This window comes from Loxodonta africana, chromosome 24, assembly GCF_030014295.1.
Source record: "Loxodonta africana isolate mLoxAfr1 chromosome 24, mLoxAfr1.hap2, whole genome shotgun sequence".
NCBI classification, from domain to species: domain Eukaryota; kingdom Metazoa; phylum Chordata; class Mammalia; order Proboscidea; family Elephantidae; genus Loxodonta; species Loxodonta africana.
In genome coordinates, this window is record NC_087365.1 from 45,940,923 (window position 1) to 45,956,678 (window position 15,756).

At 44.5% G+C, this 15,756-nt stretch overlaps 1 protein-coding gene across 1 annotated transcript in view; it reads right to left on the reverse strand.

Annotated features, from left to right (window-relative positions):
- The window catches only part of SLC13A3 (solute carrier family 13 member 3), an 85,483-nt gene that overhangs the window by 20,885 nt on the left and 48,842 nt on the right, over window positions 1-15,756 (reverse strand). The window contains exons 5-9 of the mRNA XM_003411754.4: window positions 14,931-15,116; window positions 9,897-10,022; window positions 8,021-8,116; window positions 6,992-7,096; window positions 3,226-3,323 (exon numbers count right to left, since the gene is read on the reverse strand). Coding sequence (XP_003411802.3) covers window positions 3,226-3,323; window positions 6,992-7,096; window positions 8,021-8,116; window positions 9,897-10,022; window positions 14,931-15,116 — 611 coding nt within the window. The remainder of the gene's footprint in view (window positions 1-3,225; window positions 3,324-6,991; window positions 7,097-8,020; window positions 8,117-9,896; window positions 10,023-14,930; window positions 15,117-15,756) is intronic.

Genomic DNA, 15,756 nt, shown 5'->3' on the forward strand with positions numbered 1-15,756 from the left:
CATAAGCATAGCGCCTGGCACAGTGTAGGTACTCAGTCAATACTTACTGAATCACCATAAAGGCAGAGAAATGCAAGAGCGGCTCGGACCCTTAGAACAATGGAGGCCGGTGGGTAGAATGAGAAAATCAAGATTGGCCCAGACACCGGGGCTCTAAATTCTGTCTCTTCTTAACTGGCTGTATGATCTTCACCAAGTCACTTCTATTTCCACATGCTTCTATTTCCTCATCTGGAAACTGACAGCTTGACCACTCTCTAAGTCTCCACATAATCCCTGAGTGCTGAATGCTAGAAAGTTCCATTTCAGCCAAGTCCACATGGGCCCATGGATGGCTCAATGATGAGTGGTGCTCTTTGACCTCTCCCTGTCCAACCATCAGGCAATGCTGGGAACCCCAACTCAAAGAACCCACAGCCACATGGGCATTGACACTCCATGGGACAGAGACAACACACCAATGTGTTCTAACCTGATGCTGTTGGCCCACACGGTATTCGTATTTCAGTTTTAATTAGTTGCCAACATTTAAAAATTAGGGAGTTTTCATATAAAAATTCAGATTCTACTTCTTTCTGCAAATCTGGCAAAACTAGTCCTGTTTTCCTGCATGGCGACAGTTGGTGGAAACTGAGTTGCGGCTGCCCCCTTTATTTGGCCATTGGCCCCTTGGTTTTCCACAGACCCCACTGTGCCCCAGTGCTCTTCCATTTCTCCTCACCCTCTGCTGCTGTCTTCCTTTCAATATAGAAACTGTTCTCTGTTTCAAAAGAGTGGAAGGAAATTGGACAGGGAGGGCCATGTGTTTCATGAAAAACATTTCCCAGCACGTACATAACTTCCTGCTGCATACGCAACTGCTACCTCCTTGGAGGCATGTAAGTTTGCAACCCCTGATCTACAGAACCACTAAATGCCAGAGCGAGGAGGCACCTAAGGGACGCCTTCATTTTATAAATGAAACAGCATGGCCCAGACAGCAGAAGGACTTACTCGAGGTCCCCCAGTAAGTTAGTAACACAGCTGGGACACCAAGCCTTTCTGTCCCAGTGCCTGCCCCACAGTCCCAGCTGAGAGGCAGCTCTGGGCCTTATGAGCCCACCCACAGGGAAATGACCATCGATGGGCACCTGACCAAAGGTGGCCAATCCATAGGCTGTCAGGAGCCTATGGGGTGGCCTGGTGGGAGAAGATCTGCCCAAAGAAAACAAGCCAGGTCAATTAGATTCTTACCCTCAGAAGTATGAATGGGAAATAGATAATTGGGCAAAGAGAAGTGACAGCTAAAGGCGAAAGAGTAAACAGAGAGAGATGTCATGTGATATAGGAGGGGCATGAAGGGGATGAATTCTGTGAGGAAGCAAGAGCTATGAGGAAGCTGTAGCTTTGAAGAAGTGGAAGCTGTGAGGAGGTGGATGCTCTGAGGAAACAGAGGCTACCAGTAAAGAAACACTGTGAAGGAATAAGCACTGTAAGAGAACGGAAGCTGTGAAGAAGCAGAAAGTGTGAGGGAGGAGATGCCTTGAGGGAACAGAAACTATGGTAGGACAGACACTATGTTGTTGTTAGCTGCCTTCGAGTCGGTCCCTGACTCATGGTGACCCCACGCACAACATGATCAGACCATTGTGCTCCATAGGGTTTCCGTTGGTGATTTTTCAAAAGCAGATCTTCAGGCCTTTCTTCCTAGTTCATCTTAGTCTGGAAGCTCCGCTGAAACCTGTTCAGCATCGTAGCAACACGCAAGTCTCCACTGACAGACGGGTGGTGACTGCGCTTGAGGTACCTTGGCTGGAATTGAACCTCGTTCTCCACATGGAAGGCAAGAATCCTACCAGCAAACAACCAAGCTCCCCAGGGCAGACACTATAGGAAGCAGAAACCATGAGGAAGTAGAAGTGGCAGAAGCTCTGGGAAGTAGACTCTCTGAGGAGGTAGGCACATGAAGGAGAAGGTACTATAAGTGTTATTTATTTTTTTTATAACCATTTTTTTTTCTAAAAAGCAGAAACTATACTGAAGCAGAAGCTATAAAGATGCAAAACTAAGAAGCAGTAGAAAGTGTGAAGAAGTCAAGAAATGACTTACTGAGTGGATGATGAGGAAAGCCAGTTGGAAGTAAGGCAGAGAAGCAGAGAACATGAAAATAACTGAATCCATTTAATTGCACAGTCCAGAAGCCAACCACCTCAGGCTTCCCTGGATCCAGTTCTAGCCCCCTCAAGGCCCAACTGTGCTACAATGACTGTTTCTGGATCCCTGAGAAATCCCTGTCTCCTCTCTGACCCTTACGCTCAATCACCCTCTTCCACTCAACCAAACCCCGCCCTCCATGACTGGAGCTATGCTTCCTCATACTCGGTTCTTCTCAATAATAGAAAACCCCTCAGTCCTGACTCCTGGTGGAGAGCTCATTCCTCTGCCCCAGGTAGACAACTGGCCAGTCTCAGCCTCTGTGGACAGATGGTGGTGGCCGCACCTTCTTCTGGCAGACATCTGCTAGAAACTGAATTGGCAATCTGGAGGTCATCCCACAGACACTTGGTTTGATTTTTTTTTTTTTTTTTCTGTTTTTTACACTGCACTGAGTGCCTTCAGGCGGGTTTGCCTCAGGCCCTGCCACTGCCTGTAAGTTTTAAACCCAGCTTGAATTTTTCATACCTGGTCCCTTAGGCAGGCATGAACAAATGTCTCCCTTAGACCAGGGGTCTCCGAAGTTTTCCTGAAGAGAGCCAGAAAGTAAATATTTTTGGCTTTGCGGGCCAAGAGGTAAAATTAAGGCCTTTGTGCAGGTACTTAGTAACGGGGAGAAATATATTTCCATAAATGTTGTACTGAGGAATTCACAGTTTCTTATATGGATACTGAAATTTGAGGTTCACGTAATGTTCATGTGTCATGAAATATTTTTCTTTTGATTTTTCCAACCATTTGAAAATGTAAACACCATTCTTAGCTCACAGACTATAGAATAACACATAGACATTTGGCCCATGGAATGTGGTTGCCAACCCCTGCCCTAGACCATCAGCTTGGGTGCCCTGAGTCCCCAGGTAAGGTCAGCACTTAGGCAGCTAAAGGGGAGCATCGGGGACCACTTGGTTATACGATGGAGCCATCAAGGAGCACTTCCCAGGGATGGCCCCCACCTTCAGGCTCCCGATTACATGCTCCTTGCTACAGTCCTCACCAAGCCCACCAAGACCCCAGCCTGGACCCCCTTACCTTTGAAGTCAAACCACCACTTGAGAGATGGCCTTTGGGATGGGAAGAAGAACAAGATGGTGACAATGGTCACGCCAGTGACAGCATCGGAAAGAAACCTACAATGACAAGGCCCCAAAGCACATGACTGTGAAGGGCATCCTTGGATCCGGTCCTGCACGGAACTCTGCATGAGTGCAGCTGTCCATGGATGCAAAACTCTTTTATTGGACAGCTTCTTGGGACATGGTTTGATGCTGCTAAAGCCAAGCAAATGCTTACCCTCCCAATGCAAGGACTTGATCAAAGAAGGAAGACTCTGAGACCCATAGAATATTGGAGTTCACGGAACCCCCACAAATCGCCCCAACCTAGACTCTTGTGAGAGCCTTATCTGTACTTGTGCAGTTCCTGCATGAATTCCTCCTGCCCATCCCCATTCGTAGAGCCCAGACTGACTCAACCTCATTGCCCCTCACAACCTAACTGCCACCTTCCAAGCATCTACGACGTGTCCTTCGTAGACATTAGGCTCACAGAAGCCTCAAAAACAACTGTCCGAGGCAGGCAGCTTCCATTTCAGAAGAGAAATCTGAAGCTCAAGAGCAGCCGCAACTTGCTCAAGGCCAGACGATGGTCCACGGAGGACACGAGCCTTGAACCCAGAATTTTCTCGCTTCAATGAACCGCAGAGCCAATTGCTAACAAAAGCTCTTCAACCCGAACATTTGGGAGGAAGAATATTCAGATAGCCAAGAAGTTTGAAAAGATGGTCATTATCACTATAGTGAGAGAGAGAGAAATTGAAACACTAACGGAATATTATTCATGTGCTAACAGACAAAACTTGAAAAGGGTGATAATGCCCAATGAAAGCGTTGGAACAAATATACTGGTAGTGGGGTGTTATGGATTGTATTATGTCCCCCCAAAATGTGTGTCAACTTGGCTAGGCCATGATTCCAGTATTGTGTGGTTGTCCACCATCTCGAGATCTGATGTGATTATCCTATGTGTTATAAATCCTAACCTCTATGATGTTAAGAAGGCAGGACTCAATCTACAGGATTAGGTTGTATCTTGATTCAATCTCTTTTGAGAAATAAAAGAGAGAATCAAACAGAGAGGAGAGGGACCTCCTACCACCAAGAATGAAGAATAGGAGGTGAGCATGTCCTTTGGACCCAGGGTCCCTGCACTGAGAAGCTCCTAGACCAGGGGAAGATTGATGACAAGGACCTTCCACCAGAACAGACAGAGACAGGAAACCTTCCCCTGGAGCTGGTACCTGAGTTCAGACTTCTAGCCTCCTAGACTGTGAGAGAACAAATTTCTCTTTGTTAAAGCCATCTACTTGTGGTATTTCTGTTATAGCAGCACTAGATGACTAAGACATGGGAGAATAAAATGGTTTGACCCTCTGGCAGGCAGTTGGCAACATGTTTTGAAGTTTTAAATGTGAATATCTCTTGATCCAGTTATTCTACTTCTAGGAATTTACCTTCAGGAAATAATCAGACTCTTTATCACAGATTTTGTGTAGGGATGTTCATTATTTATATGAGAAAAAAAAAAAACAGAAATTTTAAATAGGGACATGCTTAAATAAAATGTGTCCTAGCCATATAATGAAATACTCAGCATCTGTTTTCCTAAAAGAGATAAAAGATAATGTCAATCTTTATACACTGACATAGAAATACAACCAAGATACCTTGTAAATGGAAAAAAGAAAAAAAAAAGGCAAGCTTTTATTTGCAGTACTAGACACAATCCAAAAATGAATTGGTTACATAAATTAAGATGCTTCCATTCTACACAATACTATGCAGTGTTTAAAGAGAGTGGAGGAGTTGGCAAATAGCAAGCCGTCTATGATCATATTGTTATATTTTCCAAATTTTACATATATATATATACACATATACATAGTACGTATGTACGAATATATGAGTGTGAGTATGTGTGTGTATTTGCTGTTGTGTATGTGTATGGACAGATAGACAGACTGACAGATAGATGGATAGATCGATAGTTATGAAAGCTACATACCAAAATGTCAATAGCGATCATCTCTGGGAGTGGGATAGAAGGCAGGTGAACAGCAACTAACTTTTTTTTTTTTTATTGTGCTTTAAGTAAAGTTTACAAATTTCAGTCTCTCATACAAAAATTTATATACACCTTGCTATATACTCCTAATTGCTCTCCCGCAATGAGACAGCACACTCCTTCCCTCCACTCTCTCTTTTCATATCCGTTCTTCCAGCTTCTGACTCCCTCTGCCCTCTTATCTCCCCTCCAGATAGGAGATGCCAACATAGTCTCAAGTGTCTACTTCATCTAAGAAGCTCATTCTTCACCAGCATCTTTTTCTATCCCATTGTCCAGTCCAGTTCCTATCTGAAGAGTTGGCTTTGGGAATGGTTCCTGTCTTGGGCTAACAGAAGGTCTGGGGTCCATGACCACCAGGGACCTTCTAGTCTCACTCAGACCATTCAGTCTGGTCTTTTTATGAGAATCTGGGCTCTGCATCCCACTGCTCTCCTGCTCCCTCAGGGGTTCTCTGTTGTATTCCCTATCAGAGCAGTCATCGGTTGTAGCTGGACACCATCTAGTTCTTCTGATCTCAGGCTGATGTAGTCTCTGGTTTATATGGCCTTTTCTGTCTCTTGGGCTCATAATTACCTTGTGTCTTTGGTGCTTTTCATTCTCCTTTGCTCCAGGTGGGTTGAGGCCAATTGATGCATCTTAGATGGCTGCTTGCTAGCATTTAAGACCCCAGACACCACTCTCCAAAGTGGGATGCAGAATGTTTTCTTAATAGATTTTATTATGCCAATTGACTTAGATGTCCTCTGAAACCATGGTCCCCAAATCCCCACCCCTGCTATGCTGGCCTTTGAAGCATTCAGTTTATTCAGGAAACTTCTCTGCTTTTGGTTTAGTCCGGTTGTACTGACCTCTCCTGTATTGTGTGTTGTCTTTCCTTTCACCTAAAATAGTTCTTGTCTACTATCTAATTAGTGAATGCCCCTCTCCCTCCCTCCCTCCCTCCCTCCCCCATCTCGTAACCATCAAAGAATATTTTCTTCTCTGTTTAAACTATTTGTCGAGTTCTTATAATAGTGGTCTTATACAATATTTGTCCTTTTGCAACTGACTAATTTCACTCAGCATAATGCCTTCCAGATTCCTCCATGTTATGAAATGTTTCACAGGTTCCTCACTTGAACAGCAACTAGCTTTTATTTTTATAATTCAGTATTGTTTGAATTTTAGATATAGAACATGCATAATTTTTGTAATTAAAAAGTAAAAGAAAAAACATGTCATAAATAAGACATATGATGTGATCACATTTTTGTTAAAAAAATCTTGTGTTTTGGTAGGTTTGTTTTTAGCTAGTCTGCATGAGTTTTTAGAGACAGTTTTATTGGGGTATAATTTACACGCAGCGAGGTGCGCACATCTGAAGGCAGCAGGTCAATGCATTCTGACAAATGTGTACACTCCTGTGGCCACGAATGGGATCAGGATGCAGAACAGTTCCAGACAGGCAGTTTCTTAAGTCAGAAGAGATGTATGTGGGAACTGGAGTCTGAGGTTCTAGGTGATTTTCACTTTCTCTGTATTATTAAAATGTTTACAACATCCCTTTTTCATCTGAAAAAATAACAATGGTAGCTACATTTTGGAAAAATACAAGAATGGCTACAATAGTCAAAGCCACTTCTCTTGGCCCCCTCCCTGCGGGACTCCATTCTGTGGGGCCCCAGAACCTCACCCAGGAGTGAAGAAGCTGGCCCAGCCAGGGATGAACTTGGGGTCCCGGGAGAAGAGGAGGATGGCGAACGTGCAGAAAAGAACGAAAACAGCTTGTTCTGCAAACCTGTGGCAGATACATGGATGGTGACCGTAGGCTTTGGACTGACGCCGCCTGGTGCCCACCTGCCTGGGCCTAACTGGGCCCAGGCCCCAACTCTGAGAAAGCTGAGAAAATAATTCTCTCCCTCCCAGGACATCCCCGGTGTATCAGGGTGGGGTGGGGGTGGGGGACAGTGTCAGTGGATCTTGTCCCTGAGCTTCCACACTCCTCCAGGTTCCTTCCGGAGCATCAAGCAGCCCCTTCCCCAAACTATATCATTCCCACCAGGAATGTCCCAAAGCCCTAAGGGGAGACAAGAGAGAAAACGAAACAGAGAGAGACAGAGAAGAAGAGAGAAACGGCAAGAGCCCCCAGACAGAGACAGAAAGGCAGGCAGGCAAAGAGAAGAGCGGTCATACAGATGGAGGGAGACAGACAAACACACACACAGCAGGGTAGAGACAGACACACTGCAAGAGGCAGACACCGAGAGAGAGACTCTCCAAATATTGTGGCGTATCTACCCAGTATGCCCACTTTACAGATTAGGGAGCAGAGCCTTGCCCAAGGTCACACAGGAAATTAATGGCAGAGCCAACCCTTGAATGCAGGCCATCTGCTCTTGTGATTTTCACCACCTGGAAAGCATGCATTAAACAAGGCAGGGGTCCTGAAGTCACCCGAGACAGTGTCAGGGTGTCCTATACACCAGAAGGGAGACAGTGCATTAGATGGGAGGCTGGCAGGTCCCCACCCCAAGTGTAACCTGAGCGACTCTACTGTCCTCAGATACCCCACCCTGAAGGTCACAGGGTATCTAGTCCAGCCCCAGGTTAAGACACTGTGAAGGTCACCTCCTAACCCTCAAGCTCCAGGCTCCCAGGGACTCAGCTCCCACAGGCCCAGGGACCAGGTCAGGAGGTAGCTTTCCCAAAGGACCCCACGCACCTGATAGGCCCCAGGTTCTGGAATTCTTCCCGAATCACAGCTCGAGCCCTGTCTTCGGCGCTAGCCCTGAGCTCAGATTTCTTCTTCCTCCAGCCCCTGGAACAGAGAGTGGGGAGGTTAGGAGTGGCCACTGCAGGCCTGACTTCCCTTTCCCCCATCACCTGGCCGAGCCACATTGTCACTGTCCCCTTGGACACTGAGACAGCCTGAACACCTCAACTACCTTCAGTGCAACTACGCACAAAAGTCTGGGTAATGCTTTTAAAATGCAAATCTGATCATACGGCTCCTGGGCTTAAAGTCAGTTAGTAGGTCAAACGGGCACCTGAATAAACAGAGAAATCAATGGGACAAAGTAGACTGTCCAGAAATAGACCCAAACAGATAGGGGCACTTAGTCTATGATAAAGCTGGTACGGAAAAGTTGGGCTATTTGGTAAGTGGGCTATTAAGTTGGGACAGATGGGTGGCCGTCTGGAACAAAAGGAAGTTGGATCCAAACCTCGTGCTGTATACTATACCAAATAGATTGAAGACTTACATGTAAAAAACAAAAGTACTAGAAAAAAAATGGGATTATTCTTTTATAATCCTATAGTGGGAAGACCTTTCTAACAAGAATTGAAAATTCAGAAGCCATGTGAGAAAAGATTGATAAATTCTCCTAAAAATTGTTTTTACTCTACATTGAAAAAAACACCATTTGCAAAGTCAGAAAACAAACCGGGGGGAAAAAATTTGCAGCTCATATTGCAGGGTAAGGACTTATCTTTCTAATATATAAAGAACACTGGAAATCAGTAAGATCAAGACCCATCACCCAGTTGGAAATGTATGAAGAATGTGAACACACAGTCCAACAATTCACAGGAAAGAAAATACCAGTGGCCCCCAGACATGAAAAGTTGCTCGAAATCACACTTAACAACATAAATGCAAATGATTTTTCTCTTTTCAGATGGGCAAAAACCCTACTTTCCTGCCCGGAAACAAGCATTCTCCTAAGTCGTTAACTACACAGCGAACTAGTACAATTCTGATGGAGAACAGTTTGACAATATCTACTTAAAAATGTGTTGATGCACTGACCCAGAAATCTCATTTCTGGAAATCTGTTTCACACACACACACAAAAAAGCTTACAAGTATATAAAATGACAGCTGTACCAAAAAAATATATCTGTATTGGCTTTTTTTATTTAAGAAAAAAACTCTGGAAGGATACCCAAGAACCCAATACCAATGGATACTTGTTTAGGCGATGTGTTGGGTGAAGGGATACATGTGGGCACAGCTGGGAACAAGACTCACACGTACTTTGTTGTATTGTCTTGATTTCTGAACCAAGTGTATGTACTGCCTATTGTATTTTTGAATAAAGCACTGCACTCCGTCTCTCTTCTGGTCATGAGTGTTTACCTTAAAGAACAATGCTATTTAATAATTATTAATGATGGCAGGAATCATGTTTGGTAAAGCAAAGCATCAGTGAATGAGGGAAACTCTCAGTGAGTTGGATTACTACAATAGCCACAATGATAGACTCAAACATGCCAACGATCATGAAGATGGCACATGACTGGGCAACCTTTTGTATTGTTATACGTAAGGCAGCCACGTGTGGAGTCCACTTCACTGCAACTAGCAACAACAACAACATTAACCCAAGGCCTGGGTCACATACACTACCTACCCTCCTGGTACCCCTGGGAGGTTGGGACTGCTCTAATGGCCCCATGAGAATATAACTCTAATGATAACTTTTTAGACACAGGCTTAAGCAGACCTCTCCTCTAAATAACAGTTCAGTCTGGCTCCAAAGCTCCTTTTTTTCCTCCTTCCCCACACTACCTCCCAAGAGAAAAATCAGTGATACCTCAGGGTTATTCCCCCGTAGAGGAAGCAGATCCAGAGCCAGCCCAGCAACAGGAACACCACCATGAGCGGAAAGGCGAAAATGAACCAGGAGCCGAAATTCACCAAGTCACACTGTGGGAAGAAACTGGAGAACAGGGGTGGATGAGAACCCATCTGCGAGAGGGGGTGGGGAGTACTTGCAGTGATGGGTCAAGAGAGGAATGACGGGGTAGCCTGGGAGTCACGGGGACAGTCTTCCATCCCTTCTAATAGGAAAAAAAACAAAAAACCAACAACGTTGCCGTGGCGTTGATTCTGACTCATGGCGACCCTACAGGACAGAGTAGAAAGGCCCCATAGGGTTTCCAAGGAGCAGCAGGTGGATTCAGACTTCTGGCCTTTTGGTTAGCAGCCGAGTTCTTAACCACTGTGCCACCAGGCCTCACTTAAGACACCTTTTTCTCTTCTTTGGAGAGGGGATGCTGAATTTCTGATCTAGTGGAGCTGTAGATGCACTACCCCAGCGGTCAAAAACTCAGTGGTTTTTGGGGGCCAGACAGGTGACCCAAGTGAGTGAAACAGGCCAGGTTGGACACTGGTGTATTGAGGAGCACACGCTCTGTTCAAAAGGGCTGGAGCCACTCAGCTCCCCCTACTGTCGTGCTGCGGAAGTGCAGGCCCAATGAGCTCAGCTCTGGGTTTTTACTTGAAATCACGTGATGTTTAATTGTTGGCAATTCATTAAAGTGTTCTTTAAAGACAAACCTCTGGGGACTGCGACCTCTGCCCTACTCTTTTAAGTCCTCACTGGCCATGCACGTCCTGCCCAAACAATGTTAACGTCTATGGGTTCTTTCTCTGCCAAAGAGTCCAACCTCAGCTTTGTTTTAGACATTGTCAAGCCTGAAAGGGTTGAGGGCAATAACATTCAGTGTCGGTGAAGGTGTGCAAAAACAGGCACGCGCACAGGCGAACCCCCAATGCTGGTCCGAGGGAACAATCTTTTTCTGGAGGGGAATTTGGCAAAATGCACTAAGAGCCTTAAACCTATGTATGCCCTTTTACCCAGATAGTTTACTACTAAAAATATCTCAAAAAACAAAAAATTTAAAAAAGTAGAAATGGGATCAAGGATGTATGTGCTGGATTGAGAAGGCAGAAAATCAGGTTACAAAACAATATGTTAGGTATTCTTTCATTAAACACATAGGGACACAAACCTGCTCACAGGCATCACACAGTAAACAAGCCAAAATACTGACAAGTGTTGCAAAATAAACAAATGAACAAACAAAAATATTCATGGTTAAACTCTATCTAGTGGGACTCTGGGAGATTTTTCTTTCTTTTGTGTATTTTCTACATTTTCTGCCATGAATAAGTATGCCTTTTGTAATAAGACAAAAAATAAAAAATTAAAAAAAAATTAGCAAGTGCCAGTCACATTTTTCACAATAGCAAAATAATAAGAAGAAGAAATGAAAACAATCAAAATACCCATTATTAAACCATGACACCCAAAATGGGATCATTTATAGCCATTAACAATTATGTTTTCTAAAAAACTTAATGATGAAATGTGTAAATGGTATGATGACGATAATGTTGACTATATACATATATTTAATATATGTACATAGAAAAGACTAGAAGAAAATATGCTAAAATAATAAGAGTGAGATTGAAAGTATTTCAAAATTTTCCTCTATATTTTTGGAGTGTTCTATAATGTGCCTATATCATTTATAACCTGAATAAAGTAATAAAGTGCATTTTGGGAACAAAAGCTAGCCATTTCCCTGTCTCCGCAGGCTGCTCAGCTGGAGGGCCAAAACTCTATATTACTTGATGTTCCCTTTTAAATCCTCTCTTTCCAGACCAGAGAGTCCAAGTTTAAGTCATTAAATGTTGCATGTGATTTGCATGTAATTTGCATTTAATTTACTCAAAATTCTATGTTCGATATTTCTATTTCCAGCTCCAGCATTTTCTCCTTAGTTCCTTTTCAGGTTGGAACAAAGTCTTGCTCACATCAGGGTGCCAGGCAGCCTGAAAACCCTTTGACAGCAGCCCCTACCTCCATTCATTCACCCCATCCCCATTCACCCATCCCTAACTCAGGACCTGCCCATGGTTTCCACCCAGGCCCCCAGAGTCCATGCCTTCCTGGCCAGCCCCTGGGATGTCCTCCAATAAGCCCTCTTATCAAGCTCCTAGCTTTCCCCCAGCAGCCCAACACAGCCAGTTTTCCCTCCATTGTCCTAATAGGTTTTTGATTCTTTAGTTGAGCATCAGGTTAAGGAGTTGACCAACACTTGGGGCCATGTTGAATATCAAATACTTTTTGTTGTCATAATGTTGAATTTTGCCTGAACCCTATGATAACAGAAAATAGCGATGGTTGCAGTAATCCTCCTACCCTTTGTGTTCAGGAAAACCAACCAAAAAAACCCAAACCCAGTGCCATCTAGTCAATTCTGACTCATAGCAACCTTATAGGACAGAGTAGAACTGCCCCACAGAGTTTCCAAGGAGTGCCTGGTGGATTCGAAGTGCCGTAACCAACGGAAAACAGCTTACCACAAATAACACCCTTTCGATACAACTTAGATAAGGCTCTCAGATGTCCCCTCGTTTACCCAGGGCAAAGCCAAACACAGACTGTCCAAATTCCCATTTGTTGATTCACAAATAAGTAACCGAATTTCTTGTCCCCATTGATCAATCAGAAACAAACTGCTCGCTGATCAAACTTGTTAAGTTTCTCGTCTTCTTCGTCCTTGAATTTTGCCCACCGTCATCCTGAGCAAACACGTTACCCTTCTTTAAGGGCCTTCAGCTTAAAGCACTCTAATTTGCTATCCAATGATGTCACCCGCTCGCCCTACCTCCCTTCCCCACACCTGGGTTTTTTCTAGGCCTGTTTTCTCACAGTCTGTATAAATGCACTTTTTCCCTACTTTTTTGACACAATTACAGAGTTTATGTGCTGGGTTCTTCCTATTGTCGTCTCCCTCCCCCACTATTATAGGAGTCAGGTTCCCCTTTTCTTTCTGAAAAAAGCTTCTCCCTGCCAAAGTCTGGATTTTTTTTTCCCTCATCTTTTTCTTTCTTGTATTGTGCTTTAGGTGAAAGTTTATAGCTCAAGTTAATTTCTCATACAAAAATTTATACATATGTTGTTAAGCGACATTAGTTGCAACCCCTATAATGTGACAGTACACTCCCCCTTTTCACCCCAGGTTTCTGTGTCCATTCAACCAGTTCCTGTCCCTTCCTGCCTTCTTATCCTGCCTCTGGACGGGAACCACTATTTGGTCTCATGTATCTGCTTGAGCTAAGAAGCACACTCTTCAGGAGTATTATTTTATGTTTTTTATTCCCGTCTGGTTCGTCTTTGTCTGAAGAGTGGGCTTTGGGAATGGTTTTAGTTCTGGGTTAACAGAGCGTCGGGGGGGGCCATGGCTTTGGGGGTTCCCCCAGTCTTAGTCAAACCATTAAGTCTCGTCTTTTACGTGAATTTGCGTTCTGCTCCACACGTTTCTCTGGCTCCATCAGGAACTCTGTTGTGTTCCCGGTCAGGGTGGTCATTGACAGTAGCCGGGCACCATCTAGTTCTTCTGGTCTCAGGCTGATGGAGTCTCTGGTTTATGTGGCTCTCTTGTCTCTTGGGCTGATATTTTCCTTGTGTCTTTGGTGTTCTTCATTCTCCTTTGCTCCAAGTAGGTTGGGACCAATTGATGCATCTTGGATGGCCACCTGCAAGCTTTTATGACCCCAGACGCCACTCACCAAAGTGGGACGCAGAACGTTTTCTTCATAAACTTTGTTATGCCAGTTGACCTAGATGTCCCCTGAAACCATGGTCCCCAGACTCCAGCCCCAGATACTCTGTCCATCAAAGTGTTTTATTGTATTCAGGAAGCTTCTTAGCTTTTGGTTTAGTCCAGTTGTGCTGACTTCCCCTGTATTGTGTGCTGTCCTTTTGTTCACGTAAGATGATTCTTATCTACTATCTAGTTAGTGAATTCCCCTCTCCCTTCCTCCCCACCCTCATAACCGTCTGAATTTGGTTTTTATTTGACAGTCGGTGAGCCAAATGCTCCATTTGCATTCATGTAAATAAATGAACATATGATACATCTCCACTACAAAGGAATCTCAGAAACACAGCCTTGGAATGCTGGGAAAATCTTAAAATCTTAGAATCTTGAAATGCTGGCATATTTCAAGTCTTAGCACTCAAGAGGCATTGACAAGCCATGCAGTCTGGGAATCTTCTCCTCTTACTCCCACTCCCTGCCAGTCACTGCCTGAGGCTCTCAGTGATGGGGAGAGTTTACCTCCTGGCAGAGCCCATTCCATCCCTGGGCGGTGCTCATGGTCATAGCTTCCCACAGAACCTTACAGCCATAGATCACCACCGCGAGTTGGAGGTTCATTTTGAAAGTGTAGGTCACACCATGTCCTTCTTCTGTTCTCAAATCTCCAATGACTACCATCTCACTTGCAGAAAAAGCTGGAGTCCTGGCGATCTCCTGTGACCTTATCTCCTTCCACCCTCCCCTCTACCCTCTGGGCTCAGCCAGCCTGGTCTTCTTGCGGTCCCTGAACCTCCCAGGGTGGTTCCCACCTCCTGGCCTTTGTACTGATTATTCCCTCTGTCTGGAATGTTTTCCTGCCTGTATTCACATGACTCAGCCCCTCATTTCTAGGTATTTGCTCAAACACTGTCTCACATGAGAAGACATCCCTGACCAACCTATACAAAATAGCACCACACACCTGTCACTTCTTCCCCCTTCTCCTGCTTTAGTTCATAATTTACTACACCTGACACAGTATATATTTGTTTGCTTTTTGTTTATTGCCTGTGTCCCCACTAGAACGGAAGCTCCCCAAGGGCAGAGGCTTTGCTGGGCTTTGCACATTGCTGTGCCCCAGAGCCTGGCAAATAGAAGGCACTCAATACACATTCCAGAATGTTGAGTACAAGAGAAGAGGAGGAGAAAGAGCAGAATCCCCAGCGCTGGGTGGGGGCACTTGCTTTTACCTGTTGAGCTGGCCCAGCAGGATGAGGTTGGGGGGAGTGCCTGTGAGCGTGGCGGTGCCCCCGATGCTGGCTGAGTAGGGGATGGAGATGAGGAAGCCCTTCCAGACGTTCCTGCGATATTCCTCCTCCTCCTTGGGGTCAGCCTGCAGATCCAGGGCAGCCTCCACTTCATCAGGGCAGTCTTTGCTTTAAACAAACCCAAACAGCAGCCATTCAGAACATACTCGGAATTTCTGGCCTCCTGGGGAGACAGGTCACACACTGCTGGGGGCTGGAGGAACAGACTAACTGGCCTTCTTAGAAGACAGTTTGGCCAGGCATTTAAAACCTTTAAAAACACACAGCCCCTTCAGCTCATCTATTCTACTCTAAGAATTTATCCTAAAGAAATAATTAGACAGGTGTTTTAGGTATGGCGCCAGGGAGTTCACCATGACATTAAATACAATTTAAAATGGAAGCAAAAACCCAAATATCCATCCAAAAGGGATTGGCTAAGTTAAGGTGGCCCTTTTTCAGCAGGGAACGCCAGTGTAAAAATGATGATGTAAATTAGATGGGTGTTTATTAAGATAATAGGTGTCTACTACATAAAATAAAGGGAAAAGCAGGTGATACTACTACTTAGTTTTTTATTTAAAAATGATCCACATATTTTGGGAATATGTGACTTAGGAAAAGTCTAGATGGTATGCACAAAACTGTTCTGGCACCCTTTTGGGGGGTGGAATTGTAGCTTTTTTTTTTCTTATTTGCATTTTCTGGGGTGTTTTCTCTGTAAAGTTAAAGAATCCCAAAAATGAATGAAATTAAGAAGTGTTTATTA